The 12,934-nt window shown below is 38.0% G+C and overlaps 1 protein-coding gene across 2 annotated transcripts in view; it reads right to left on the bottom strand.

The window, feature by feature from the left end:
• ADCY8 (adenylate cyclase 8) overlaps positions 1–12,934 on the bottom strand; it is a 132,243-nt gene that overhangs the window by 57,587 nt on the left and 61,722 nt on the right. For both annotated transcript variants that reach the window (XM_005439546.4, XM_027805923.2), the window contains exon 5: positions 7,761–7,888. In XM_005439546.4, coding sequence (XP_005439603.3) covers positions 7,761–7,888 — 128 coding nt within the window. The remainder of the gene's footprint in view (positions 1–7,760; positions 7,889–12,934) is intronic.

Raw genomic sequence — 12,934 nt, 5'->3', positions numbered from 1 at the left:
CCTGTTTGTGGAGACATTAGATTTCACTAAACTTTTGTTGTAAAACATCAAATTGAACAAAGAATAAATGGTTGTAGTTTAAAAGTGAGGTGACTGATTGGTATGTACAAAGCCATGCAATTAGTCTTTTTTCTTTAGAATTTCTTCTTTTAGAAGCAGAATTTCTCAATTATGTAGAGCAGGGGACTTCATCATGGTCAAATCCAACTCCCTAATAGCCAGACTACCACAGACTTCAGGAGGTCTGGTTAATAATATAATGCTATAGGAAAAAAAGCAATTAAAAACTTTGAAACAATGAACCCTGGATCATCTTCATCAATAGGGGTAGTTCTCATTTATTCAGGAAAAACTTCTCATAAATAATAGCATGTACTAGATACTGAAAAAATGGGAAAGTGTTCATTTTTGCATAAGCTCAGGTATTCCACGTCTTTTTGTTCTTCTGTCTCTTACATTTATTCAACTATCAATGAAGCTTCTAATTAAAAAAGATTTGTTTGCTTCAGCTGCTTTACGGAGGCTTTGCAAATACTTTGATGAAGCACATTCATCACACTGCGTTATTGATGATGTGTATAACAGCCTGTTTACCTCATAAACTGTCTGATACCTTTATCCAGGCTGAAGCAACTGTGAGAGATGCTATTCATGTCTTTCATCTCAGTTCAGCTGAGTCAGTGATAAAAATTTGCATCAATTTTAATTGGATCTTGAAGCTTCTTTTTGGCCAGCATTCTTTGATGGTTATTTGAATTTTGTGCTGTTAATCAGAGGCTTTCCTATTTGTATGTAGCATGTGAGCCAAAAGTCAGAAATCTGCCCTTCAACTTCTTCTGTAGCTGCCAAAAATCTGAATGCCCTGGAGTTCCCCGCTTTTTCAGGTTCAGAGGTGACACACTGGCTACCTCTGTGCTGACCAGTTTTAACTGGTCAAGTTTCCATCTGTGCTTTGAGATACTTAAAACCAGACCCCAAAATGTTTTTTTACCTTGTCAGCTAGCTCTCTCACAACCTGTTCCCAGGTTCAGCCATTTGCATGTGACGGAGGCTATTTCCAGTAGGCAGTTTGAAAACAGCTGCCTGGTTTGGGAAGCAAAAAGAAATGAGAAGATTGGAGCTGGCCAGTCTGTGCCACTTTTTCTTGGTGACAGCTAATATTCCCTAGGACTGTTTGAATTTACCTGTGAAGACATAGCCACTTTCATATTCATGTAGATGTAATAGGAAAGTCTATGTATTCTGGCTGAAGTAACTAAAGATCTCAGCTGATCCTCCTTTGAGCAGAAAGTTAAACTAGTGATCTCCTGATGTCCCCATCCAAACAGAACTGTCCTATGATCCTAAAGTTCAATTACATAGAGAACTTTTTGGTTGGACTGAATAGATTTGTGCAATTTTCCTAAATGAAGTCAAATGCTTTTTTGGTTGTGACTTGAGAGGGTAGTAGGTGGATTGAGGCGAGCGCTCTCTCCGCTTGTAACTGTGAGCTGTGTCCATATTTGCGAAGGAGATATCCATTATTTTAAAAAAGCTAGGTAACAGGATGCATTAAACTAGTGAACAGTTTGAAGAATACAGCTCAGGTAGTATGACTCACAGGATGTAACACTTTGTAGATGGACTTTACACAGCATTTAATTTATAATTTCAGGTAGATATTATCCCAAGAAGCCAGCCAGTTCATAATAGCTCCAGGGTGAATTTACCTTGGAATTAGACCTGGATTCCAATGTAATCAGAAACTATTATCTGGAGAAGTATCATATCATCAGGCTTATTATTAATAAAACAGACTTGCTTTGAGTTCAGATGGATACTATAGCAACACAGAGAGAGTTAAACCACTGCTGTGTTCTTGTTCCTTATGTCTATCTGTTCTGAGAGGCAGGACACTAAGGTAGCACAAGGGACTACAAACAATATTATCAGAAACCTGCTTTCTCATTTCAAAACTATGTTAATAAAAAGCTATATAATAATATACACATGTCATCTTGCCAATATAGCTTTGATCATATTTGGTGGCACATTCAATGAAAAGAGCTCTCAGAGGTACACAATGCAATTAATCTCTAGCCAGTTCAATTCATGTAGTCACTCAACAGCAAAAGCAGGGAAAGATACACTCTCCTGGCACGCTGGAACTATGAACTTCAGTCACAGTCACTGGCTGAAATGGACAAGTGGAAAGGACAATGTGATCAAGTCCCAGTGTGAAACATATTCACTCTGGGGCCTGTCTGAAAAATGCTGGCTGAACTTGTGAGTATCTTGCAATGCCCCTCTCCACCACCACACAGAAATTAAGGTAAGCAACAGCTCATGGTTTTGTGAAGCATTATTCTGTCTTCTGTGAATCAGGCTCATTCCGTCATAGGCTGAGCCTTGTACAGGTATAGAAGAAATAATCCATGGGAAGGAATTCAGAACTCAATCAATTATGTTATTACATTATTATATAATTCAGTAATGGTTTAGTAAATCATGGAATATGGAAGCAATTCCTGGCTGTTTCACTGCCTGAGTCAAGCACTGATCACTTCATTTTTTATTTTTTTTTATTTTTTATTTTTTTTTTAATATGGAACAGATGAAGTTAAAAGCAGTTTTTTGTACTAAAGGCAGAAAACATGCCAGGTCAGTCAGTGGGGAACGTCTCAAATTTTGCACTGTTTTGGAGATTTTTTGGTTGGTCTTTTTGTTGGTTCTTTTCTTTTCTTTTCTTTCCTTTTCCTTTTCTTTTCTTTTCTTTTCTTTTCCTTTTTCTTTTCTTTTCTTTTCTTTTCTTTTTCTTTTCTTTTCTTTTCTTTTCTTTTCTTTTCTTTTCTTTTCTTTTCTTTTCTTTTCTTTTCTTTTCTTTTCTTTTTCTTTTCTTTTCTTTTCTTTTCTTTTCTTTTCTTTTCTTTTCTTTTTATTTTTTCTTTCCTCTCCTTCTCCTCTCCTCTCCTCTCCTCTCCTCTCCTCCTCCTCTCCTCTCCTCTCCTCCTCCTCTCCTCTCCTCTCCTTTCCTTTCCTTTCCTTTCCTTTTCCTTTCCTTTCCTTTCCTTTCCTTTCCTTTCCTTTCCTTCCCTTTCCCTTCCTTTCTTTCCCCCCCTCCCCCCATATGAGTTAATGTTAATATTAATAGTTAATTACAGACTTTTAATGAAGATAAGCTGTTATCCAATTTCTGGAGTTAGTTTACATTGTATGCTGGGACTATTTTTTCTGTCATAATAATTACTCTTTCAGCTGGTATTTTACTGGGAAATAATCCAAGGGATGAAACCACTCAGAACTCCTTGATATACCAAACAAACACCAGCATAACGGTCTGTTTGAATTTCCACTGTTACATGGATCGTTGTGGGGTTTCCATCGTTGCGCCACATGAGTCCTTGAGGAGCTGGGCCTCACGTAATCTCCCTCCCCTCTCTCCTACCAGAAACAGAGATTTTAGGAATAAGGACACTGAGAAGGTGGTGGTGAAAGCAGCAGCCTTCAGCCCCTGGAGGCAGCTCCTGACACTTATGCTGCCACAGTGTCCCCGGCTGAAGAGCAGAGGGGACATTTTTCATTGTCCACCTTGATACCCTGTGCCACACAGGCTGGTACATTTTACCCACTTGTGCTTGTTTGTATTCCAGTAACTTGTTCGTGATGGAAGTATTTACTCTGGGAAGAAATTCAGTTTTGATTTGAAAACACTGAGAACAGAAAAGCCATTGTTTCCCTTAGGTAATACCATTGCCCGGTTTTAAATCTGGTATTTTCTGCCCATATCTTTTTTTTTTTTTAATGTGTTGCTACCACGTAACTCCTCAATTCTTTTTTGCTCAGGCAAACAGATTAAGCTTCCCAATTTTCTTTTTTTTAAAAAAGCACCTCTGCTCTTCACAAATTATTTTTGTGACTTTTCTCTGCATTCTTATAAAAATGTTTAACAAACTTGTAAAATAAGGCCACCATACATAGATCCATTACTCTCATAACAGTCTTGTTATTGACAGATTATGCTCTGTAATTTACACTTTTGGAAGTATTCTGTCCTCTTCTTTAAGATTATTTCCTTCACCTCTCTTCACAGTCCTTCCTCTATTTCCACTTCCTTTCATGTTTCCTCTCCTTTACCTCACTTTCCTTCTGAACTTCCCTCACTATGCTTTATGTAGTTAATTCCTGTCCTCACAGCCCCAACCCAAAGAATGGACATCCCCAATGAACAAGCATGCTAATCTCTTTTTGGAGCATAATGTGATATTGAGTTCTCTAGTTCATAATTTTATGTACTTTATCTTATCTATTTTACATCTATTTTAATATATTTGAGGCAATGATTATCTCACCAGATCTAACCTCATTTTATTGTTAGATCTTTAAGCTCATGTTCCATATTTGACTATCAGCAAATAGATATCCCCATCTTGAATTTTATCACATATCCCACCCATGATCCATCCATCTGGCACTCCAACACAGCTTTGGGTTTTCATTAACATGCAACGAAAGTGACAATAACTGCTTCCTTCTTACAAATCTTTCCCTTCCCATATAGACATCAAGATGTCTGCTCTTTCTTACAGGTAAGAGCAATTGCAGATTTAGTTTCTTTGAGTATTCTCTCTGACACTCATTTAACTTGGGTGATAACTGTTAAAATGAAACATTATCATCTGGTGACTAAACATTCCACTAGTATGTCATTTCTATCAACTGCCAGTACAGACAGGCATTAATAAAACACAATAAAAGAGTTACACTGCCTGTGAAAAGATATGAGAACCAGCTGAATAAATGAACCCCTCATTAAGAGCTTGTTCTTTTTATTTTAATTTACATTTCCAGCTGCAACTAAAGAGAGTTTACAGGAGGCTGGGTTTTCAAGAGAGCTGGAGTTAGGATTCTTGCTAGTGCACAGATGTGATGGGGCAAAGCTTCCTTGCTTCAGAGTATATATCAGGTTTCGTGGAAACTTCCCATGGCTGAAAGTTGTATTTCAGTTGTACTCAGTGGTTAAGGGAGCAAAGTACGAGACAGAGTGGAATAAATAATAGCTTTTCTTGTAACACAGTTTGTAACAAGACACAGAGATGTAAAAAATCATTACAGAGAAAATAATGATCTTGGATTGTTTTGTTGAGTTCTGAACAGTTCCTCACATCTGCAAAGACAGAATTGGAGCAGCAAGACTTAGTCTAAATCCTTGATATATGAGCTTAAGATCTAGCAGAGTCTCAACAATAAATTAACACTTCAGCTGTATGGATACGAGATGTATGAAAACACTCAGATTTCTCTTGTGAGTCAATCTGTCCATGTAGATTTATTTTACATGTTGTATAACGAATAGATTTGATGCTTTTATTTGATTCCCGCTGACCATACAGTCATCAAGAAGGCTAGAAGGAAAATTCAGTTAATGGTACCCTGAGATTATAGATTTTTGGGTACCACCTCACCAGAAGTGTTGGTACTGACCTTGCAATGTTACCAACTACCTGTTGTCAATAGAGAGAACAGGGATCTTGGAGGATCTTCTGGGGAAAACCTGGTCTGCCTAATTTAAAACTTCCTTCTGCATTAATTGCGTAAAGAGCTTAAATGGGTACAAGAATCAGGAGTTACAAAAATACCTGGACTGCCGTTCATGATTTAGGTGACTAAATTCCAATTATAGGTCAGCTGTTTTAACAAAAATCCTCATTTTTGTTTTGATGTCTAATTCTTAAGCTAGGCTAAGTGCTTGAGCTAAAATATAGCTAAGGTTTAAAGCTAAGCTATAACTCTGCAAGGAGGAGAAGAAACAACTGCTCATGTAGGCTTAGTAGTGAAATTTTTGGAAGCCTTGTGTAAACATCCACTGATTTGCAAGAGGGTTTTGAGTTTGTCTATGTAACTTCGATGTAACTGTGAAGTCTGAATGATGGTTTTTCATATCTTGGATCACTTGCCTATTATTTTGGACCTACACGTTTTATGATTATCAGAATGTAATTTCTAACAGTTTTTAGATCTGATGAACTTCTGCAGTGATCAATATAGTAGAAACTCAGTTTTCTAAAGAAGGGCAGGTTTTTTTTCATTTTAACTATGAGAGATATCTACTAAATTAAGTTCTAATTAACGGACTGTAGATAACTCCAAATTCTGTCAGTAATATTTAATATTTCTGAGGAATATTCTTTTCAGGATTATACAGTACTGAGGTATTTGTAATATCCCATGGAAAGATTGGTCTCCCTGTGAACTGTATGAACACATATTAAGATAAGTAACAATAAGGCTCCGATACTCAGAACAGAAAAGCCTGGGGGTGAAATCATGCTCATTGAATGGCCAGAAATTCAGATACTGGAATTATTAAACAAATTGGAGGAAATTTGAATTAAATTAGCCCAGGATGACCCAAGTCCTAATGGACTTTGGTTTTGCAGCTCTCACTGAATATAACTGTCATTTAAGGTACTAAAAATACAGTACCATTTCTAATGGATTACTGCCTTTGAGACCCAGTTCATAAAACAGCACCAGGGTGTTAGAGACTTCCACATGTCTAAGGAGATTCAGAGAAATTTACTATCATAGAGGAAAAATGACTTACAATACATTTGCTGCAGATGGTATTACTAAACAAATGCAAATGATTTGATGTGTGTTTCCCAAGAATCTTTAACAATACTGGTGGATTTTTTCATCTCTGTGTTCTCTAATTCATGTTTCACTTTCACTGTAGTGATTCTAGAAGCAAAATATTGATTACTTTGTGCAACATTTAGTCTGTAATAATTGAATCCAACTTTCTTAGAGATCATTGTTGCATAATCATTATTCGGTTACATTTTCCATCAATTATTTTTTTGTCAAATTCACTCCTTAATAAAATGTCAGTAATGTAGCTGAAGTATGCATTAACTGTGTAATGTACATAATGAGACACACTCAGATTAAGGGGGCAAAGCAGCCTGGAAAACAAGCAGGTGAAGAGATTGGACAGCAAAACATCCATGGAATGAGGAGAGTGCTTGGGTTAGGCAACACTTTTTTAGGGAAGACAGCAACCAAGGAAGTATTTGGATAAAGGGAACTTAGCAACATTGATATAGAGGATAAAAAAGATGGAGAAACCCTCTTTTGGGGCATTAGATGTTGGCCACTGTCACGGTAAATGGTTGGACTAGCTCTATGCATGGACTGCTAAAATGTTATTAATCCCTATTGCATCAAAATACAATAATCTATCAGCAACACAACTATATTTACATGATGGGAACACATCCCTTAATTAAAACACTTCCAGTGCTTGTGGATTTAAGCTCCAACCTAATTTAACAAGTAAAATTTGCTCATTGGGCAAATCTTAGTGCTTACGAGTTTGTCTGTGAGCTAGTTCCCAAGCTAAAGTCTTGCCACAGCTATTTAGTGTTTATATTGTTTTATTTTATTAAAGAGATTTTAGGAAGCAATTCAGTCTCCTCCTCCTCAAAATAACAGTACCAACTGAGAACTATTAAGAACTGTGAAAACTACCACTTGCAATGCACACACAGCTATTGTGATACATGCTCTGAAGCAGCACAGGTTAGTAAAATGCATTTAATGTCGGTCCCCACACATCACATGGATTGAAAAAGTCCTACCCTTTTCATAGTGATAATCCTGAGGTCTCTGAACTACCATCAGAATTACTTGTCTAGTAATAACACTCTCAGATAAGAAGTTCAGGATGCTGTCAGAAACAACAAAACAAGAAGAAGAAGAAGGGGGGAAAAAGGCATTACCTGATAGTTTTGATCATGCTGAGCCCCATTTCAACACAGCAGTGTGCATGGTCCTGGCGAGGTTCTGGGAGCCCTGACACACAGTAGTAGCAGTCCCCCAGGATCTTTATTCGAAGGCAATGGTGTTCCTATACATAAATGTATCAAAGAGAAAGAAAAGATTTGCAGTTATTTTTTCCTAACTTTAAGGTGAATGTGAAAGTAGTTGAAAAAAGTACTAAAAAAAATATTAAAACTTGTTGCTAGATGTTTTCTGCTTGTGATTAATACAACCCCGATTTATTTCACTTTTGAAATATAGTACCTTTTATGTTTTCAATAAAAACAATATAGTGACTTTTGTGTTATGCTAGTCAGAGATGTCTTTGCTGATGGTGAGAAAGGTCTCATCAGAGTTCGGCTGGAAGCTAGGCCAAGGATTCAGAAACGCCAGATGAGATAACAAATATTCCATTTTAGACTGTATTCCTCCAGGGCATCATTTCTGCCCCCTTTTTACACTGGAAATAAATGAAAAACCTCTTTCCTCCCACTGACAGTCCCTTCCCACCTAAAGTTTGTACTGTTACGCTCAAGCATTCCCAATAGCTATAGGAGCTGATCAAGCATCTGCATGCCAAGGATGTCAAATGAACACATTTCGCATTAGACTTGTACTGTGGAGAAATGGTGTTTATTTGGCATCCACCTAAAGACATCCTTTACCCTAGGAGCAAAATACCGAATTTCATTTTATAAATACATATTAACAGTGTCCTTATATACTGAAACAGCCTGTTGCTGTGTGATTGGATCATTATTTCAGAAGAGCCTTCTCTAGTGAGCGGAAATACCTAAGTTGCCAAAACTTTCGCACTTAAACCACAACACCAGACAAGCAAAATGAGCCCAAGATTAGCTGTAAACTTTCCCAATGTATTCTGATGGCTTGGCACTCACAGGAGACAATCAGTGCACAGGAAGAGAGACCGTAATAATTTGACAACAGAGATGCAAGCAGCTAGGACCAGACAGTATTACAAGTTGAGTCAGGGAAGTGACTATCTATGATGGATAGTCGTTGATTGCAGTATTAGCACTCCATCAGTGAAGGTTCCAATGACAGAACATTAAAATGAAGACCAGTCGTTGCTAGGGAGCAGGATAACGATTTGTAAAACTGGTTCATTAGATGATAGCAAAATTTTGCCTGTGGTATTTATTTCAGCTTTTCTCTTTCTCTCTGACAACCTGTGGTGGGGGCTGCACTAATCAAAGGAGTGGGGATGCACTAAACCCACTGGGGAAAGAGTCAACATTAAGTAGGATATAGGAGCAAATGTGAACACTGACTGTGCCTAAGGAATTGAGTACCGGCAAAATGAATGAGACTACAGATTATTATTCAAGATTTTGCCTAGGAAGAATGAAGCTTTGTAGCCCACCTCAGAGAAATCTTTGTAAATCTTAGAGTGGCACAGAGAACCTAAACACTTGTACCCAAAGCTTTTGCAGAAGTCAGCTGAAGCTTTAAGCATGCCAGCGAGGGTAAAATCTGCTCTGGGCATAGGGCCAAAATAAGCTGATTCACCCTGAAATCTCCTTAAACCACCAGTAGGAACTGACTGTGTTTGAAGCTTTGGCTAAGTCTCCAGCTAATACCAGTGCTGGCTCTCAGTGCAATGTCTAGCTGCCCAAGTTTCACAAGGAAATTCTAGACTGAAGTCAAGCTTCTAAAATGTCAAAAGTCATATATAACATTCCTCTTTCCCTGCCCTCTTCAACACCTCTGCAGACCCACACAAGTGAAGACTGGGTATTTTCACATGGCTGCAACCGAAATCATACAACCTAAAATCCACCAAAACAATTTTTTACATTTCCTCCTCAATGGAAAGAATTAGAGATTTGATTTTGCTGCAGTTTCCACTTTATCTTTTCTTTTTCTTTTTTTTTTTTATAGAGTGAAACTACAAAACATTAAAGTTAGTCAACAAGTAATGAGGACTCAATGGCATGTCAAACTGTTAGTGGGCTTCCTTAAGCTTCTTTCCTTTTTCCCTGGTTAGACAAAATGCAAAGAGATAACGATATTATAAACCACAGATTCTAAAGTTCTTTGTTTTTTCTAATAGTGCCATTCGATTGATTCATATTCTATTTGACATTTGCCTTTACATCTACAAAGTAAAAGGAGCATTTATAACATCCTATTGGTTTGACTGAGGTGGAGTAAAGCAAAAGGCAGCACTTTAACTCCACTCAGACCCACTACAAATACATTACAACTGGTAACTTCATAGTACAATAGTGAAAAAAAAAAAGGGGAAAATAAGTCAATTTCCAGGAAAGACAGACAGACATATATCAAGTAGTATCATATTTTAGTATTATAATTACAATTTTACATGCAACATCTATCATGAAGTCTTGCACCTGTGGTACCTGACTGTCTGACAATGTGGGAATCACGTATTAAATAAGCATCTAATTCAGCACAGTTAGAGAACATAGTCTGCAACAGAAAAAAACCTCAGCTGTTTGGTTCTTAATGACCCATTTAAACTGGCTGAAGTGCTGATTCTGTTGAAGGCAGATGAGACTTCTGTCACCTGGCTGCATATCTCCTCATTTTCTGAAAATCAGAAAAAGGCAGACCACTTCAAAAAGGTGTGATTTTTATAAGAATAAGAAAGAAGAATGTTAATGCATAACAAGACCTGCTAAGGAGAGTTTGATGTATGTAAATGTGAGCGCATGTGCGTGACACAGGAAATCCGTCCAGCTGCACATGAATGCATGCCTTTTCTTGTCACGATACGTCACCTCTATGCTCATCTGCCAAAACTCAGGAAGTCATCTACAGAGTGAGATATCCAAACAGAGATGACTATATATAGTGTCCATATGTCAGCCAGCAGTCAAGGTTGCCATTACAGTCAAAGGAGAGCCAGGCAATGCAGTCAGTGAAGCCTAGGGACTGATTCAGCTCACAGTTACAGCTTGGCTGGGCTTCATCTCAGTTGTCTGCACATAAGCCTATGGTGCATCAGTAAGACCTCTGGGTATGTGAGGCACTCACACAGGACTAGCAGACATGACATAAGATGTGTGTCCCTCTGGAGCCGTGCAAAGGCCAGGCAGAGTATCTCTATTGGCACAAGAAGCCACAAGGAGCACTTAAATGACTCCTTGCCTTCCTTATTTACCCTGTTGGTAACATTATGACTGTTAAACATGAACTGCACTACAGTCTGACTATATTGCCCTTACTCTTTTTATTCTTCCCTTATTATTCCCATTATACCTATTTAAAAAGTAAACTGTAGATTTTTTATCACTGGAAACATTTCAGGTAAAGAAGATAATTTGACAACTGCCAGGAAGGACAGAGGGTTAATGGGATCTGCCTTTGGCAGAGGAGGACTGCATGGTCTCTTGAGATTCCTTCTGATAACACCGTAGCCTAATCACATCTACAGTTTAAAGTAGATGCTTTATCATGCTGGTTGTATTAGTACATTAAGGTTAGTTTCATGGCGAATTGTGGGTAGTCATGTTGTAGCTGTAAAAAGAATGAGTTTTGTAAGGGTCTACCTGCTTTTCAGTGGTCTAAAATGATAGTAAGAGCATTCAAGGTTTTCCTCACCGTCTGGAGCTCAAAGCCACTTCCTAAAGCCATCTCACCATGATATCTAAGCGTTGCAAGTCAATATTAAATGAAAATGAATCAAAAATATAATCATGTACGAAGAACTTGTAAAATGGGTAAATTATTTAAATAAGATATAATGTCCATACAGGAACTTTGATGCAGCAGGCATTACACTACCGTGGTAAATCCTTACATTGTTGTGAGTCTATTGTGATCTTGCCTTTATTCTATTGCTCTTCCTCTTCCCATAAGCAATTCCAGAAGTTGTCTTAGGCATGTGATTGACAGCTGATATTATACAGACATTCACATCAGCATCCATCAACTTCACATCCCTCCCCATACTCACTCATTAATGCCATTTACTGAAGGTATCAATTAATTACTCAGCATGTCATAAACGGGGGCTTTTTTTCCCCTTATTTGCAGCTGCTCAGTTGCTACAAGTGGAAGATTAAAGGGCCTGATTCTGCCAAGATCAATTGAAATCAGTAGAAATTTTGTCTGGGGATATTGAGCAGACTCAAATACTCGACTATGAATAATAGTTCTAGATGTATTCAATAGCAATTGATAAGAAGTCTTTTTTCCAAATCATCTTAATCCAGACCAAAAGAAAATATGCGGATATTTCATAAATAATTGCCTCACATATGTGAATGATTTATGTTTAAGCTTATTAAATACATTCCTAGGGACTGCAAAGGAAGCAAAGCAAACTGGCATAAGGTAGAGCTGAAGAAATTAGTTGCTCAAATACCACTTTACTGAAAGATGCAGCCAGAAACTTCATTAATATTTCTTGTTTTCTTGGACTAAATGTCTGATGAGGGAAAAAAGTGATTGTGTTTTATAAGTTACACCACATTTTCAATCCTGCCTGTGGTGAATTAATCACCACACCTACTTTTGAACGGAATCCCATCGGTTAGCGAACAGCCCACAGAAAAGTCCACATCTGCAATTTTTTAAATTTCAAGTGAAAAATCTGAAACAGTGTGGATGAGAGATTACTGAGGCTGAACTGCAGAACAAAGACACCAAAACCTCCTTTGGAAAGGTGGCCAGAGTGGGAGGAGGCAGGGACTTGGCCCTTGTGTACAATAGCTCAGTTCCTGAAGCATTTGCCAAAGGTATAGGAAACCTAGATAAAAGGCCTGTCACAGCACGAATGGGGGCTAGGCCAAAGCTCTTAATCAGCAGGCTGGTTTGGGGTGGGCTGGAGGGAGACATCCATCCGAATTCCAACTATTGCAGCTCTGTCACGTTGGAAAACAGCTGGGATCTTGACAGAGCCAGATGGAGGGAAGTTCTTGAGCCCGGTGGTGCAGGCAGAAAGGAGGACCAGGAGCAACCAGTCACAGTTGCAAGGACTGTTGCTACTTTTTATACACACAAAAGGAAAAATGTGGCAATCTTTCATTCCCTGCCTGGACCAAGGGATACTTAAATATAGCTCTATATTAAATTATTTTTACATAGTTTGTCAGATCACATAAGGAATGCTTTCTCTTTTTAGAATAGCCTAGAGTGGGGTGAT

This window comes from Falco cherrug, chromosome 3 (assembly GCF_023634085.1).
Source record: "Falco cherrug isolate bFalChe1 chromosome 3, bFalChe1.pri, whole genome shotgun sequence".
Lineage (NCBI taxonomy): Eukaryota > Metazoa > Chordata > Aves > Falconiformes > Falconidae > Falco > Falco cherrug.
This window is presented reverse-complemented; position numbering and strand designations above follow the sequence as displayed.